General features: G+C 37.0%; 2 protein-coding genes across 2 annotated transcripts in view; one reads left to right on the top strand and one right to left on the bottom strand.

The window, feature by feature from the left end:
• Nucleotides 1-293: 293 nt before the first annotated feature.
• On the bottom strand, nucleotides 294-16,733 carry LOC144441158 (RNA-binding protein RO60-like). Its single transcript, XM_078130696.1, has 6 exons — nucleotides 16,640-16,733; nucleotides 14,495-15,340; nucleotides 5,038-5,258; nucleotides 3,972-4,256; nucleotides 2,954-3,196; nucleotides 294-1,964 (listed from the first exon to the last, which is right to left on the bottom strand). The coding sequence occupies exons 2-6, from the start codon at nucleotides 15,081-15,083 to the stop codon at nucleotides 1,665-1,667; spliced, it is 1,638 nt and encodes a 545-aa protein (XP_077986822.1). The 5' UTR covers nucleotides 15,084-15,340; nucleotides 16,640-16,733; the 3' UTR covers nucleotides 294-1,664.
• Nucleotides 16,734-17,158: 425 nt separating this feature from the next.
• Nucleotides 17,159-17,594, top strand: part of LOC144440782 (parafibromin-like) — a 14,999-nt gene continuing 14,563 nt past the window's right edge. The window contains exon 1 of the mRNA XM_078130167.1: nucleotides 17,159-17,289. Within this exon, the coding sequence (XP_077986293.1) occupies nucleotides 17,159-17,289 (131 nt within the window). The remainder of the gene's footprint in view (nucleotides 17,290-17,594) is intronic.

Raw genomic sequence — 17,594 nt, forward strand, 5'->3', positions numbered from 1 at the left:
AAGCGTATTAAAGGAATTATACATTTCTACCTATATTATTCCTCTTTTTTCTAATTCTAAATACAACATTTGAGTTTCTGTCATTCTCTGTATAGAAAAAAAATTGATTGTTTACAGATATGTATATCTACAAGAATCTGATTACACTAAGTGATGGAGAAAATGACTTCTTTAATTTTATTTACTGTTTCACATTTTACCATATGTCATGTTCATTGTCCATGTGAACATACAGGGTGATGGACTGCTTCATCATTTTCTTCATATCATATGTTGGTGGAGTCACTTGTTATGTTCAACAGCACACAGAATTGACATGTGCAAAATAGTAAATAAATTACGCTAATTTAGGTCCAATTCTCCATCAGATGCTAATCAGATCTCTACTTTTAGACAGCAGTCACTCATGAAGCACTCCCTCTATCAACAAGATTGCTACAACTTGACAAGAACCAGTGATGCAAATTTACAGAAAAATCCTGGCTGACAAAACACCCCCACCCCTAATCAACCACCATCTTGATAAGATTGCTCAAACTAGACAAGCAACGTACAGTATTGCCAGTTTACAACAAAGTCTTGGCTAACAACGTACTCCCTCTATCAACCATTTTCACAAGAAACTTGCTAAAACTTGACCATCAATCAACAACAGTTCTGCCACTTTACAGCAAAGTCTTGGCAAACAAATCACTCTGTTGACCCATTCAACATCAGGAAACTCTCTAAATGCACACTCCCTGGCTAACAATGCAACCTCTTTCACTGACGCATTTCAAAAGGGAGTGCTCCAAAAGCAACTGTCCTGTTAATATAATAGTTAGCTAAATACTGTATACTACACCCAATAGTCATGCTACTGTGAATACATTCACGACAGAATTCACACTGATGGGTAGTCATTGAGGTTGGTGTTTTAAATTGCTCCTTGAGAGTAATTAATAGATTATCTACAATTGTAATAATTTTGTCAGTAAAATCTAGACAATTTTTTGATAACTACATATGGTACACATACAGAGATCCAGTAAACCTACGTTCAGACTCGGCATGAAAATTCTTTCAACATTACGCTTTTTGATCCTACTTGATAATACTACAATAAGGCAGCTCAGGGTTCTCCCCAAACTGGCCAGCACCGATCAGTACCAATTGGCGATCAGTAAATGTAACCTAAACAATGTACTTCAAATCAGAGTTCACATAATGTATTCACTTGATTGTGTCTCTCTGTGTATCACTAAAGGGCACAAACTTGACTAGCTTTGTTATTTCTTGATCCCCTTTTGCCATATATGTACGGCAATTTATCTATTGGTATGACTATATTTTATCATAATGATGAATAAACATTATTATAATCAACCGGCAAGTGACATCTGTAGAGTTTTCTTGACCTAATGAATATTAATATCCATTGACATTAATGACCGACCAGCACTCACTAAAGAGTGGGGAGGACCCTGCACGCTGGACTGTAATTTGAGCTATTTAGCAACTTGACTGTGCAAGATAAATTAAGAGTGACTGAAACCCCACTTCACTGATTTTTATCTGCGGAACTCAAAAGTCAGACATTTAACCCCACAAATTGTTACACTACAACAGGCAGATACTACCTATTGTTACGTGTGTTCTAGAAGTCCATGAATTCGAATCCATCATTAGAAGTGATCCATGGAAAAGCTGCGGATGATTTCTGGAGTTCCGGAATCAAATCCGGCAATATCCAGCATTCCGGCATCATTGGCATCGGCAATGGTGAATCCGGTGGATGTCATGGCACAAACAATTAGTTTAGCTTGGATGTCCATGGCTTCCCGGTATTGTCGGAGAGCCTGTGCTGGGTGGGTTTTACCTGCCCACGTTTCACAATCTGTGTACACCATAAACACATCCACGAGTTTCTTCTGCTCCATTGCCCATAGCATTGGTTGGGCACAGTCAGTGGCACCCATAGCAATCTGTAAACGAAATGGCAGCAGTTATGACAACGACAACAACAACAACATTATATATATAATTATGTAAAAATACACTTTGGAAAGAGTACTAGTATGGTAAAGTAAGCCAAAGCAACTGTGAATATTAGTATGCAATTGGTTCCTAGAGACTAACTTTTACATACTAAGGAGTCTGTAGTCTGTAAGGTATGCCGCAATGGGGTGCCTTCATGCATTAGCCACACTAGTACTGTACTCACATTTAGTACGCCAATGAGTCAATACGCCATATTCCGGTTAGAGGCCGAGATAAAACATTTCATGGTTTGGTCACTAGGAGTGCTGTTTGCAAGCCATTTTGGGCCGGAAGTGAGGGCCAGGATAGTTGAACTTAAAGACAACACATACTGAGTTGCTACTCATTTTCCACACTGCTCTTGTTGAACTGTTTTATTAACAACTACCAATAATGAAAATAGTGCCAATGGCGTTATAGCAAAACTGTATTGGGTTGTTGCTATGGGTGTGATCTTGTTGCTAGGCATATTATACCCATGCCTGTTGTTATCTTTCAAATACACACCACTATTTGGCTGTTGCTATGGGCTTGGTCTTGTTGCCAGGTATATTTGCATATATTTTTTGAATGTTTACTTGCTTGCCTATTAACCTCAGTTCAGTTGTACTAGAAATATGTCTTAACCATTATTTAATGCTCTTTTAAGAATACAAAGAAAAGAATTCTAAACACCTTGTGTTCACGGCTTCATGTATAGCCATACAATCAGCGGCCATAGGGAATATTTTAGCCTTAACTTTGCTAAATCTGGGGTGACCCCATTGCGATGCTTACCTGTGAAATGGTCGGAACTTTGGAACTGGAATATGGTGTATTGTTTTCAAAACTACAGGAGCTGTTTTCAGGGGTGCAGATCATGCATCATTCCGGCAAATTTGACTATAGTACCCAAATGAATACTTACTTTTGACATAACGTTGTCTATACTTACATCAGACATAGCCCTACACACTTCATCCAGTTTCATGGATGCATTGATGGGTACTGGGACCATTTTATCGGAGAATGCCAGGATGTCATAGTTTTTCTCATCCTCTGTTCTAGCTGTGACCATCAGCATGGCTGCTGAGGCAAGGGCAGCAGTGATACACTTGGCACCGTTCACATTTCCATAGGACATGGAACCACTAACGTCTAGAGACAGTACGTATCGTTTACCAGTGGCCTCAATACTCTGGGTTTAGCAGGAAAGAGAACGAATATAGTCATGGTCTGCAAGGCACAGTGTCGAGATTTGGGTGAAAACCGGATAAATCTACAGAAACATTCTTTTAAATATAATCCTACAACCTGATTTATTTCCTACATCATGTAGTGTGGAGGGGGTAGTAAGGGTAAATATCAACTTGAAGATATAATCTTCCAATAATTTTATTATTGTGACTGCCTTATTTCCATCTTATAACCATCCCTCTAAGTTGTTACCTTTGCAATATACATGTACATCATCATTCATTGTTGCTATGGATGTGGTCTAGTTGCTAGGCATCTAAACAGTAAAAAATGGGGAACATCAAATTTTGGTGGCACATAAGAAACTGCTGTGTGTCAGTGGCATGTTAAATTGGCTAAGAGGGCAAATTCACTACTGCCAAAGAAATACACCAGCATCAAATAGACACGTTGCAAATTCCAAGATGCATCGCAGGTCTTCCCATAAAACACCATTGTATTATGTATGTGCAGGAGGGGTTGCACGCACTACTCAGGGGGCTGGTTGTCACCTGGCTGTACTCTGGATTTACCTGCAAAATCCCTCTCTGTCATTGATGGTGTTTAGTCTTTGTTCTATAACATCACTCACAATTAAAGAGGTCAACATGTCTTTCCATCATTTCACGATGAAAATATTATTTCAAATGTAATGAACATAAAACAATCTGAAAGGTAACATGACGTCGTCTCACGCAAATGCATCTGGGAACCGGAAAATTGTCTTTTCCTCTCACCTTGAAGGATCCATAAAATGCATATTCCAATGCCTGGATAATAACAGCATTGGGCATCCACTTCAACTTTCCTTTCTCTCCCTGCCCAGCTTGGTATGTCTTCATTGCTAACAGTACATTGAATGGATGTATACGCGCTTTGTGCAGGGCTGTGTCATCACGTAGTCGATCACACACCATTTGTACACCTTCACTTTCTGGTATAAGTACCCCAATGTTGGTCATCTTACCTAAGTTTCTAATCATGGCTGTCATTGGCATCTCTCTCAACAGTGCTTTCCAAATCTGTACGAAAGGGAAGTCAAAACTTGCTAAATATCAGTGCTGGGGGGGGGGGGGGGGGGGGGGGGGGGGGGGGCGACCATACTTATCTCTACATGTTTGTCAGGACTTAACCGACCCTTCAATCTAGCAATTTTTTTTTTAATGACGCCCGCCCTCTATGGCAGAATTAGAAAAAATTCACAACATCACTGATGGTAAGAAAATGACCCCACAGTTACAAGCACATGTATGGTTGGAAATTATCACCCATTGCTGAAATTCGGGTGTATGACAAAACAAGTGGTTCATCATTTCCTTCTCACTTTTAATAATTGTCATTTCTAATTCATCTAACGAAAGTATCACCAACATGTACACCTACACTTTTTTAATGATTTCTTAAATTTTTAACCAACGACCTAGAAATAAGTAAGGTTATCTCTATCATTATCATCAGCTTCTAGAAATCAAATCAAATCACAGCATCTGAGATGACATGTTCTAATACAAGATGATATGCCAGGGTATATATTTAATAATTTATATTTTTTATTTCGGTTGTGCACATGTACACATGTTCACATTCACACGATGTGGAATGACATACATGACTGTAACATTGTTTTTATGTCAGTTGTCATGTACACATATATAGTTGGGATATATTCAATAGAGTAATGTAGTGGACAGACTTTTTTTTAGCTCAGCTAAATAGTTGGTACATGTACATTGGCTTTACAGCTGTTTAAATTTCAGTCATGCAGTTGGGACGTGTTCTCTCACGAGATATGGACAAACTTACACTTTTTGATTTCAGTCTCGTAGTTGGGACATGTTCTCTCACAAGATGGTACTCTTCAATCAGATGTAAGGCAAGGTTTTCATCTGCAGTGTTTTTCAGATCTTCAACTGCCGTCAAGAACTTGAAAACTTTTGCCAAATCCTCACTGGCTTCGTCTGTCTTGTAGCCTTCTTTTACTGCGTCATATCCCTTGATTATGTATTTGAAGATCATGCCAATTCCTGACAGGGACAAACGAATTCCAAAGAAGCAGATGAATTAGCGGTCTTTTGGAAATGCTCTAGAAACTTGGAAATGGGGGGGGGGGGGGGTATGTACACAGCATGTTGCAAGTTACTGTTATCTCTCTCTCTCCGTTTGATACAATCATGGTAAAGAAACTGCACATTGATCCTACAATTTAAGATAGCAAGATTGCATGAATACAGTTTCCTGCTACATTTTGTCTAACTGAAATGAACTAACCTACAACCATGCAGACAGTATAACATTTGTACCCCCCCCCCATGTCTGCATCTACATGTGCATGTACATGTAGTTGCAGTATGTTTAAATACATCTACATGTAGTTTATTTCTTTTAGACAAATGTAGTCACAAGATGGAATGTCACCAAATGACGTGAACCCTGCCACATATGTTATCCATGTCAGAAGTTGAAATTTGAACATAAAATATACATGCAACATAATGATGTACATGTACATACACTTGGACTATACATGTATGTATACGATGGGTGCTTGAACATTACAAACACTGGGTATGACCTTGGAAAGACAAAAATTAATGTATGCCACTGGCAATTAACAAATAAATGTTACATGTTTGTACGTTTGTTTTTTTTGTAAGGGAGGGGAAGCTTCTACATGCAAGTTCTATCCAAGTCCGGTTTGTCTATAAATAAACCAACTGTACAAGTCATGTATAAATATAGAAGAATTCTGATTTAGTGATCATTGGGGTTATATTACATAGTTGACATACCAATTGAAGGCTGAAATTGATGAGTTGTAGTATTGAGGCATGAGAGCTATGATTTATGGTGACTTTTATAACTACTAGTCCAGGGCCATATGTACATGTATGCTTGGTATGAAGTAGTATTCCATCATCTGGTTTTTTATAAATAGTCAAGTTTGCCTTCATGCACATTGCTTGACAATATAGGGGAAGGTCACTGTGTTTTAGTAGTACATCAGTGGTGAAAATAACACCATACATGTATATACACACACATCTGGCCAATAACATCTGGTCTAATACATGTAATGCCAAGGGGGTGTACTGGTGGCCAGCTCTGGTAGGGGTGTGTGCGGCCAATACTGGAAACCCCAGACCCCATTTGAGACCAATTTTAACACAAAATCGATCCCCCATTTCAGACCATACAGGTTCTAAGAACATCTCTCATTTTAGACCAAAATATATTATTTTGTAGTACACTGTACATGTACAAAATTAATGTAGTTCTATACTATGAATAAGAGGATAGAAAAATGCAGTTTTCTCTCTCATCTTTTGGAGGGCAACATTTTATGGACAAATAATTAAATGGCACAGTTATTATGATTTGCTAAAGGATTTTAAACCAAGCAAAATGAAAACTAATGTTGTGTACATGGACCCCATTTTAATTTTAGACTCTTCAGCTTGAAAACGCAACCCCTATTTTCAACCAAAGGCCAGGAAAATACACCCTAAAGGGCGGCACAGATATACATGTACGTATAGTCAAATACATGTAGGGAGAATAAACTTTCAGGACAGACTTTATTTTCATCTTGATAGTTTCCCTAAAATACTCCACAACAAAAATTTCAAAAAAAAAAATTTACCTTAATTTTGACTTTACTATAACTGCTGTACCCAGACAGTGTTCTCCCCATGGTCATTTCAGTACAGTAACCACACAACGATACATTTGTATCTTTCTGGGAACATAACTCATTTGCATGACAAAATAATTTGATCATTAATTAAAATCCTGCTATGCTACATGTATGGGAGATTCCAGAATAGAACACAGCCAGGGTTCTAAAAAACTGAGGTATAGTAATATAATATTACAATCGTGTCAATGACATGTAAGTGGGTCACTGACTGACACAATTTTTATGATTTTTTAAAAATACAGTTTACATGTACATTGTATGATGGGCTGACACTGTTGGGGAAATGTTTTAAATCTTTCTGTTTTGTGGCGCATGTGGTCATTTTTTTAAGGAATCGAGTAGAGTGGAATGCGAGTCTGTTATGGTTTGGGAATTTATAGATCTAGGGGTTTGTAATAACAATACGACCACCATACCTAGGCTATACATATAAGAAAGAAGATCGGAAGCATTTCAATTTTGTAGAGACTTGCATCGTTTTGTTGTTGTCATGGCAACTATTATAAACTGTACCAAAAATTGTTTTTTCCTCTGTCAGTGCACATTGTTAACCCAGAACACCTTCGAATTATACTCAGTTAACCTCGAAATTCCTTTATGACAACAAAAGTGTTCTCCACACTACATGTAAAAGAAAAAGCATGGCACTAACCTCAGACCACTAAATTAGTAAATAGATCTAATCATCTATTTAGTGGTCTGAGCACTAACACTCACATTTGCTGCTGCCATGCTTAGCAGGTTTCTGTCTTGTTGCATATCCTTGAGCTTTAGTTATCTTTGAATAACAATATTATAATTATACTTTCACTTGAAAAGAAATACAAAATGTAGCTCAGATCCCAATGTCCATGTGTACATGCATGTCATGCAATGATGTTTCAATGCTGCAGACATGCATATTATATGCGAATGATTATGCATATCATTATGCAAATTACTTTGTTATTGATATGTAAATTATTATGCATTTATCCTTTGCAAACTATCCTGGGGAGAACATTGTTAAGAGTTGGAGAGATTTTTTACTTGACACCAAAAACCTGCACTTGTACATATTTAAACGTGCTTCACAGGGTTTTGATTTGTAGGTACAAATGGCTAACTGATTTCGATTGTGAAAGTCACATGGCAGCTTGAATAGAACATCAAAGACAACACAGTATAGCATGTTGCAGGTTACATGTACATATCACCTTTGTTCCAGGTTTGAATGAAGCACGATTCTGCTCAGCCTACAGATTTGGCTATCTGACTCGACATACTAGCTCAACAGAACACATTCTGGGAAACGACTTCAAGCCAGCCAATCATGTTTCTGGGCTAGATTTTTACATGATAATACATGTATGGATGTGCCCCACACAGGCAATACCCACAGTGTTTTTGCTGAGGGCGGTAAAGTAGGTAAAATCTACCAGGGTTTCCATGTTATTTTTACCTGGGTTCCCAAATAAATTACCATAGACTCTATGGGGGAAACACTGCCATTTTTTACCCCTTTTCTCCCTTTCTGTTATGGGGGTTCCCCAAGATTAGCAAAAACACTGACCCAATATACATATACATGACGTAAATGTGCATGGTACAAGGTTGCATATCGTGCATGTGTCTAAAACTATTCAAGACACTGAAAAGATAACACCAACGGAGAAAACTTATAAGTTTTCACATGAAATATGACTCGTTCCATGAGTCCAAAAAAAGAACTTTGACACACGATACAGTATATTTCTACAAATCTATAATCAAATTTTTTACATACTATAATGGCTGTTGCCCCTATGGACGTGGAAAATTTCAGACAGATGTTATTCCTTCACTGTCAGTGAAAATTCCTCCTTAAGCAATGAGTAGAGATGTAAGCTGTATAGCTATATTAAGTTGTCTTGAACAGATTCCGACATTATTACAGTTATGAGCCCATATCTCGAGCCAGCCCATCCCCAATAATATATCATTTCATCCTAAAATAAATATATGTGTATGTACGCCTGCATTATGTTTCTGAATTTTAATCTGAGAGTTTTGATTGTGTGAGCCATACCAGTGATAAAACTGGTCATCTTACACATTTCACATATGATAAACTTTGTCAATTCTGACTGGCAATTTCTGGTATGTACGCATTACATTCTCTCTATTTCATAATGTAGACTTGATACACACATCAAAGTATAGCATGACATGGCTGGTGTCTGCTACGGCTGTCATTACCTGATTCATTTCATGAATTGGGTCACCAGGACACCGGTGTTAATCTCAAATATTTGATGCACACAGTTGGGTATGACTGTCTGTCTGACTGTCTGGGCATTCGCCTCCTGTCCTCTGTAACATTTTTCCTTGTTCAATAAAATTCACTGTTGGATATGCATGTACAAAATTTTTGATAGGACATTATGACCAAGTAGCTGCAAGTTGAACTTGAAGGTACATTTTTATTTGAGTTCTCTCAAGTTCTCCATCAAAATTATGATAAAAATTAGGGTAATTTAATGTAAGATTTACTTGACCCCAACACCCCACCCCACCCCACCCCTCTCCAACATTCCCAGTACTGATGTTCCCAACCAATTTTATGATAGCTTTAGATATCCATACTTTCAATTTACATGTACAAGTTTTACCAGATTCCCCCTATGTTATGGAAGTTCAAAAAGTTTGGGAACTTTCCAAACATAAAATTGAAAAGCCGTTTTATCAATTTCTGTAAATAGGTTATTTAGGGTTATACATGTATATCACACATTGATGGAGTATTCAAATCAACCAATAGACAACAACCAATAAAATACATATCAATTGCTTCAAAAGCTGGAACAACTCATTCTCGCACACTAGAGCTGTTCTCTCTTCCGCGACACTGCGTCTTGGATTGTGCCCTAAAAGAAGGTGTGGTTTACGACACTGAAAAAAACTGCTATTATTTCATATGTACCACTGATTTACATGTAACAGCGCACAGGTGTACTACATGTAGTAGTATTACACTGCAGTGCAATACCATAAACATTATTGCATACCTTGCATGCAAATGATATGCAAATGAGTGAACAATTATTCCCTGTACAAGAAATCGTGTAATCACAACAGATTTATGAATCTGTACTTTCTGATAAAAATACATGTAATAATAATTTAAAAAGAATTCATGGTTACATTGTTTTTCTGCTGCACTTTCACCAAATAATTTTATTTGGCTTGTGGAAATAGAGAACACTGCAAGCAGTCATACAAATACCCCAAAGTACACAACACTTGTATTCATGCATCTTGGAGTTCTATCATATTCCCTGTCTAATTTTATAATCTATACATTTGTACATACCTTATTTTGTTAACTAGTGTTACTCTTTGTAGATTTAGTTTTATTAGCTTATTTTAGCACCAAAGTTGACCAAACAGTTATTGTAGAAAATCAAATGAACGGATACAATCAAAGATTCTACTCAATTCTAGATGGCTAGCCATATGTTATCATTTTAGTCAGTCTCACTGTTCCAATGAGACTCAATGTTTTTCTACTAAATACTATTTTATTCTTTTTTTTTTTTTTTTAGTTCTGTCTACAATGTATTCAAATATAAGACATAAATAAAAAAGAGGAAGGCTTCTGACGCAAAGCTACCAGCTTTTAAAAAAAAAAAAAAAAATTTAAATCCCTAAATATCACCTAAACAAACCAAGCCTCATTTATCAAATACCAGTGTATACATGTATGGTGTATGTTTGTGGGCCAAGGTTGTATAGCTGGCGTGCCTTCACCTCAGGAGGGCATATCCAAGCTTAACTGAAATCTGTCTACATGTACTGTAACCCTAAATTTTGATCAACGTATGTGCTAGTGTACAGTACCATTGTATTGACAATATTTAGCTTTTTGAAAACTTACAGATGCTGTTCATACTATTTATAGCAAAAACAAACACCATATTCAAAATTGCATAAAAGCCGTGTGATATTTTTATGTACATAACTATGTAAATTATATTTGAATTTTTTAAAAATACATGTATGACCACTAAATGGCAGGGCGTGATGGGGACATAATATTGCCCCAGGTAAACGAATTCTTTCATCTCTGTCAAAAAAATCCAGATGCAACAAGGTGCACTGCATGTATATGACCAGTGTCACATTTTCGTCATCGTTAATTTTCAGTGTCACTTTAGTACATTAGTTAACATTATAATTTCAGTGAAGAAGTGTATTAAACACTGCAAGAGGTAACAGCTGTTCAGACAGACATCACCATATCACAGCTAGGATATTGATTTATGAAATGAATCATACTGCAAGGTCATAGTTCATAGGTCAGATTTCCCTGACCTCATATAGTACATATACTGCCACTGATATGTCTATGATATAATTGCAGTGAAATGAACTTACAACTTAGCTATGTATACATATCAGGGAGTCAAATACTTGTGCAATCATGCATTAGTAATATGTATATCTCCGAGATATAAATTTGTATGACTCAAAAAGTACTCATCATGCAGTATTCACATTACCAGTGGAAATGATATCACCGTTTTGAATTTAGAATTCATGAGTCTGCATGTGGCAATAAAATGCAGTGACGGAACATAATGAATGATAAAAATACACAAAATATGCAATATTAAAACAGAAATCCCATTTTCTCATAGTGCTGGGTTCTATACATGTACATTGCAGCTATACGGACAGCTATACATGTAAAGGGTACATGTACATGTAGATTCTATCGGTGTATTGATTCATCCCTGTGAAAAGAGATCTAGAGATTTCCATGCCATGAATAGCATCTACATTAGTAACATGCAAATGTACATTAACAGGACATGGTCTGCAATTTCGAAGTATTTTCTTGTCATGTTTGTTTCCAAATAAAATATTACTTGTATTTTACCACTCACTATCACTTGTCTATACATGATGTACACCAGCAGCCACTGACAAACTCCTATCATATAAACTGTTGTGATACTGTAGTCTAATATATAAGAATAAAAATGATGTCATTTTATTCATATAGTATGAGACTACAACATCACAGCAGTTAGTGGGAGTTTTGTCAGTGACAGCGTGACTACATGTACTAGTCATCAAGTAACAGTGAAGGGTAAAATATTAGTAACCTTTCATTTGGCAACAAAAATGACAAAAAAAAATACTTACAAGTTGCAGACCATGTTCCTTTATAATGTATAAATTACCTTTGCCAGACAACTACATGTATATACTTGTCACATCTAATATTTTATTCCTATCCAAACTGAGTATCTAAATCTGTACATCTGAAACTCAGAGAGAGTACAAGCATAGGTCGTAAATTCTGCTTTCAAGTCATTATTATTTATGTATTATAAAATACCACAAAAATCAGAGCATGATATGACCAAGGGTGTGAGTGCAGTGCATCCACAAAAGTGCCTCATATATCTTGAGTGAGTTAACTTTCACCCATCTTACACAGTGTCCCTGTAAGATATAGTTAGTAGAAGTGCTACATGACAGATGGAATGTGCACATGTTCGGAATACTCACATGAAATGACAATATATTCCAAGTCTATAGGTAAGATTGTATGGAGAATGCATCAACAAAAAGAATGTTGACTCCTTCATGGAAAGTATGTCAATATTAATGGCAGACACCATGCATGCCATGGCAATTTTAGGGGTCTTGAAATAGTAATTCTATCAAAGAATGCATTTTTATTATTTAGATCACATAAAGTCGGAGAGTAGCCTTTGCAAGAGTAATGAATGTACCCAGTTATATCTATTACACCATTTTTTATCAAATGTACTTTTTCATTGGTCAATGCACTGTGACATCAGCAATCTGTGAACGCGTGAGATATCCAAACTTGTTCACAGCCTATATGCAAATGGGGGTTTCAAATTTGTTATTTCCCCATAGCCTGGAATCCATACCAACAGGGGTTTGAATTCCCGATTTACCCATAGCCTGGAATCCATGCAAATGAGGCTTCTGAATTTGTTATTTCCCTATGGATTCAAAATCTGCATCACATGGATTCTAGGCAATACATATAACATCATTCTCTCTACATGTTGTGATTTGAAAACAACCAAGGGACTGTACTATACTTCCTCTTCAAGATCACATGATGTAACCCTATTCCATGTTTTGTCTATTGGTTAGGTTTCGTCATTTTTGTCTCTTCCATCAAGCAATCAAATTTTCAAAAGTAGAAACCTTAAAAATATCATGATGACTTAAGTACAATGTAAACTGTGTACTTGTTTGTGACCTCAAGTGACATCTTGTCATATATATAATATTCAGTACTCAGGGATGTCAATGACCAACCAGTACACTGTGGCTACTAATACAAATTGTATAATGAGAACCCCTAGGTCTAGAGGTTATCTGTACAATGAGAACCCCTAGTCTAGAGGCTATCAGTACAATGAGAACCCCTAATCTAGAGGCTATCCGTACAATGAGAACCCCTAGTCTAGAGACTATCCATACAATGAGAACCCCTAGTCTAGAGGCTATCCGTACAATGAGAACCCTGAGTCTAGAGGCTATCCATACAATGAGAACCCCTAGTCTAGAGGCTATCCATACAATGAGAACCCCTAGTCTAGAGGCTATCAGTACAATGAGAACCCCTAGTCTAGAGGCTATCAGTACAATGAGAACCCCTAGTCTAGAGGCTATCACTATCAGTGGCTTCAAATCTCTTCTCACATCTAGCTCAATGAGGTGCTGAAATGAAATTTCAAACATCAAAGCCATGATTTTGTTAATTCAACATAGAATTTGGCCCAATAATAACTTAATTTTCATTGACAACAGTTCCACAATTCCCCAAAACAATAACATGTAAACGGTACATTGTTATATCAGGAGGATACATGTACTTACAACAAATACAGGTATACATTGTTTACAACATTCTAACAGTTGGAAGTCCTTCATTTCACTCATATGTTCACAACTGTCATACACTGTAATTACAGAACCAGGTTGAGAAAAAAACAACGACTTGTTAGTACATGTACCTCGATCTAGAATTGAAAATTTTAAAACATTGCTTTTTATGTTTTCTGGTGCAAATATTTGGAATACCTTACCACTTGAAGTGAGAAATACAACATTGTTGTCTTCCTTCACACAAGGCTGTCACCAATATCTTATGACAAAATTTTAGACACTTTTGCTGTTTATTGTATGTCCTTTATTGTACAGTCTGTATTTGTCACTTTTGTTTTTTGTACTATTTTTATTTAGAGGGCCCCAGGGAAGATTGGCCTCGGCCAACTGGGCTACCCTCTTTAGTAAAGTTTATTGATTGATTGATTGGTTGTTACTCATTTGGTTCATGATTTCTCATTGATTTGGACGATGTGAAGAGAGATCTTGAAATTCAAAATCATGTGTAGCCTCTAGACTAGAGAACCCTATGTCAGAGCATAGACAATATTGTCTATGGTCAGAGTTATTAAATGTTACAGCCATTTCTATATTACAAATGTACAATGGGAAAACAGGTGTATCCATGCTTGTTCGTGAATTCTAAATTCTAAGACTTACCATCATTAGCAGGTTTGATATGTGCTAACCGCAATAAATCCTTATGTGACCAACCATTCCTTTGTTTATACTTGGTGACCGCTAGTGCAAGGGATGTGGGTTTCTTATCATTGTACCATTTCTGTACAGCTCTCCTCTGAGCACGTCCCCATCCAGTCCCGCTAGACTCTTTACCTATCCGTTCCACATTATCAATGAAAGCAAACAATTGTGTTGGAATACGACATATATCTCCTAAAGCTTTGTATGCAGCTTGCTTGGTTTTCAAATCAGAACTTCGTGCACACATAGCAAGCGCTAACATTAGAGGCTCCTGTTTCGCTGTTCTGCCTTCAACACTGTATTTTGTAAGTTCTTCGACTAGTTTCTCCCCATCGCCATTATCAATAAGCCGATCTATACATTCAATATTTTGTTTGCCAAGTTCAATATTGTCTTTGATATAATAAGTTCCGCCCTCGGATCCTAGACAAAGAAAACGCTGCAGTCGTTTCATGTCTGTCACTTCCCAAACATATCCTCCGGCCTCATTCTTGATCTGGTCGTTCATTAACGGCTCTTGCTGCGATGGAGTTTTGTCATCTGCCATAGTGAAATCTAATTATAGGTAATAAGTTGAGGAAAAAAATGATGAAATGTTAACTACACTCTTGATAGTTACTGGAGCGGTAGGTCAGAGGTCGTGTTAGTGTCCTGACTTAACCTTTGACCTTTAATTCACAATATGTGACCTTGTGACACAGGCTGAGAGTACTTCAACTGGCTTCTGACATTCGATATTATGAGTCAAATAGCTGGGTGTTGTATTCCTGTGTGTCTCTTGATATATCCAACCGCTAACAGAACCTGGACAAAAAAATTGAAGAGAAATGAGGTATTTCCAAAGAGTTCATAATATAAACACTTACACTTGATAAAGGAATGCTGATGAAACCTAATAAAATTCTTCTCTTTTTTTAAATATATAAATATGAAAAACATACCAAAATTTTAAATTTACTTTTTTTTCTTTTTTTTTAAATTTCTTCTCAGATCACCTGTCCATGGCCATGCATGAAACAAAACAGTAGCTTTTACATTGAATACAGAGACCATGAAATATGCAGCAATATATTATCACGATTACTAAACTGCAAAAAATTTGTCGTCAAATATTTCCATCTATTTGTATAGTGATAATGAAACAAAATATTTTTTTAGCATGATAGTCTATGAAGTACAAAACACACGAAATTCACTGTCAGGGTCACTTTGTTGGTGAACGCATCGAGGTAGAATTTCCAATATGGCAATAATGCCAATGGTAAAAGTTTTCAGCTCTATATGTTGTTACAGTGTAAAGCCACTCCTGTGAAATCGTGGACATTGCTTAACTTAGACTCCGTGAAACTTTACTCCGAGTCCAACCCTGGACTCTAAAGAAGTTATGTTACATCTAACGTGTACATGTCTCGTAACATCGGTGAGTGGAGCTACACGTGTCTCGCTGTAGCTAGCACTTGACTTGTACCAGCAGTATCACTTCCTTCCTGATAACACTTATTAACAGATAAGACTCGTTTGTCTTGGGAGCTACTACCAAAACACTTTTTTTTTCAAATGTGCGTATGGACTACTCGTATTAAGTAAAGATTCATTGTCTTTTAAACTTTTTTATGTTTAAAGTAGAAACAAAGCTCGTGGCGTGGCTATTATGATGATCACTTGTGATCACCTTCATAATCTTTCATTCAGCGCGTCATGGTCCCCTATTCAGCAGACTTTCGATTTACAAATTCCTGGCGGACTGTACAGTACTACTAGTACATATGGTAGTCTTACTCGAAAACCAACACCACTTTCGGTCCCATTAAAGCAGGAATATCTCTACTAATTATGTAAAGTTGAAAAAGGTACTATCAGTATGGCTGGTTACTAATACCAGTAGTCGAGGAAATGGGTGAAATGTTGCAGCCCAGGGGTCATAATACACATTGTAATGGCAGACTTCGGAGCTAGCTACACTGTGTACATGTACAGGGATCGTGTACATGAACGCCCGTGTTGTTTGTTTGTGTACGTCTACTGTCGAGCACACGACCCAAATCGACAAGATATGCAAACACTAGAAATAAAAAAAGCCAAGGGCAAATAACAAATCCATACCTTGTTCAACCTGTCATAAAATTTGCACACTATAGATATTTTGTGTCAGCGCTTGAACGGGAGGCAAACTGTGACAGCAGAGGAAAATGTCTGAATGCGGAAGTGTGTGGTATGCATAAAATTAAGCCATGACGTCATCGGAATTACACTGCGACCCCAACCAACCATCCCAGTGATCCGCCACCTGCAATTTTTTAGCAACAAATGTCTATCAATGCGAGTATAGTATCCACTAAAAAAATAACATGAAATGTGCCAATGAGAACACAATACAATAGCAGAAATAGTAGGTATAATTCATTTCAGCGATATGTTATTTTATTTTGTTATTTTTTTACAAAAACATTGACATCTTTAAGAATTTACAATTTGCCTGTCATCATTTGTGATTTTAACTTTGAAATATTACCTCGAACATTTTGACAATTTCACTTTTGTTTTATTTTGTTTCGGTTCAAGTGGTTTCCTCTATCTACTTGGCTAGGAAAATACCCATGATACCATGCGAGCTCTACCATCATGGCGGATCTTCTGAGTATTTTACGGCAGTACAACACTCAGAAAAAGGACATTGTAACTAAAGATGACCAGGTCATCTTGGGCGATTTCGCCTGGCCGAAGACAGCTAAGACTAACTTCGTCAGCTGGGGGTAAGTAAAGTGATTTTACTTACAGTTCTGAGGAGAACGCCGACTGTCGTCATAATTTGGTGTTCGTTCTTCCCAGACATGAAATGATCAAATCAACAAGCACCATAGTGTTATGCATGCAGTGAACTCGGTGTAAACAGATCCCAGCTGTTAGGAGTTTACGCCTGTGTGGGTTTCCGTGTTTTTCTCTATGTGTGTCGACTCCAGGCACCCACTACGACCTAAATCGTACTGTAAATAACAAAATGCAATATGTTTTGAGCTGGGGATTGAATCTACAAAGAAGCCATACAAAAAATACCCAA

This window comes from Glandiceps talaboti, chromosome 10 (genome assembly GCF_964340395.1).
Source record: "Glandiceps talaboti chromosome 10, keGlaTala1.1, whole genome shotgun sequence".
Lineage (NCBI taxonomy): Eukaryota > Metazoa > Hemichordata > Enteropneusta > Spengelidae > Glandiceps > Glandiceps talaboti.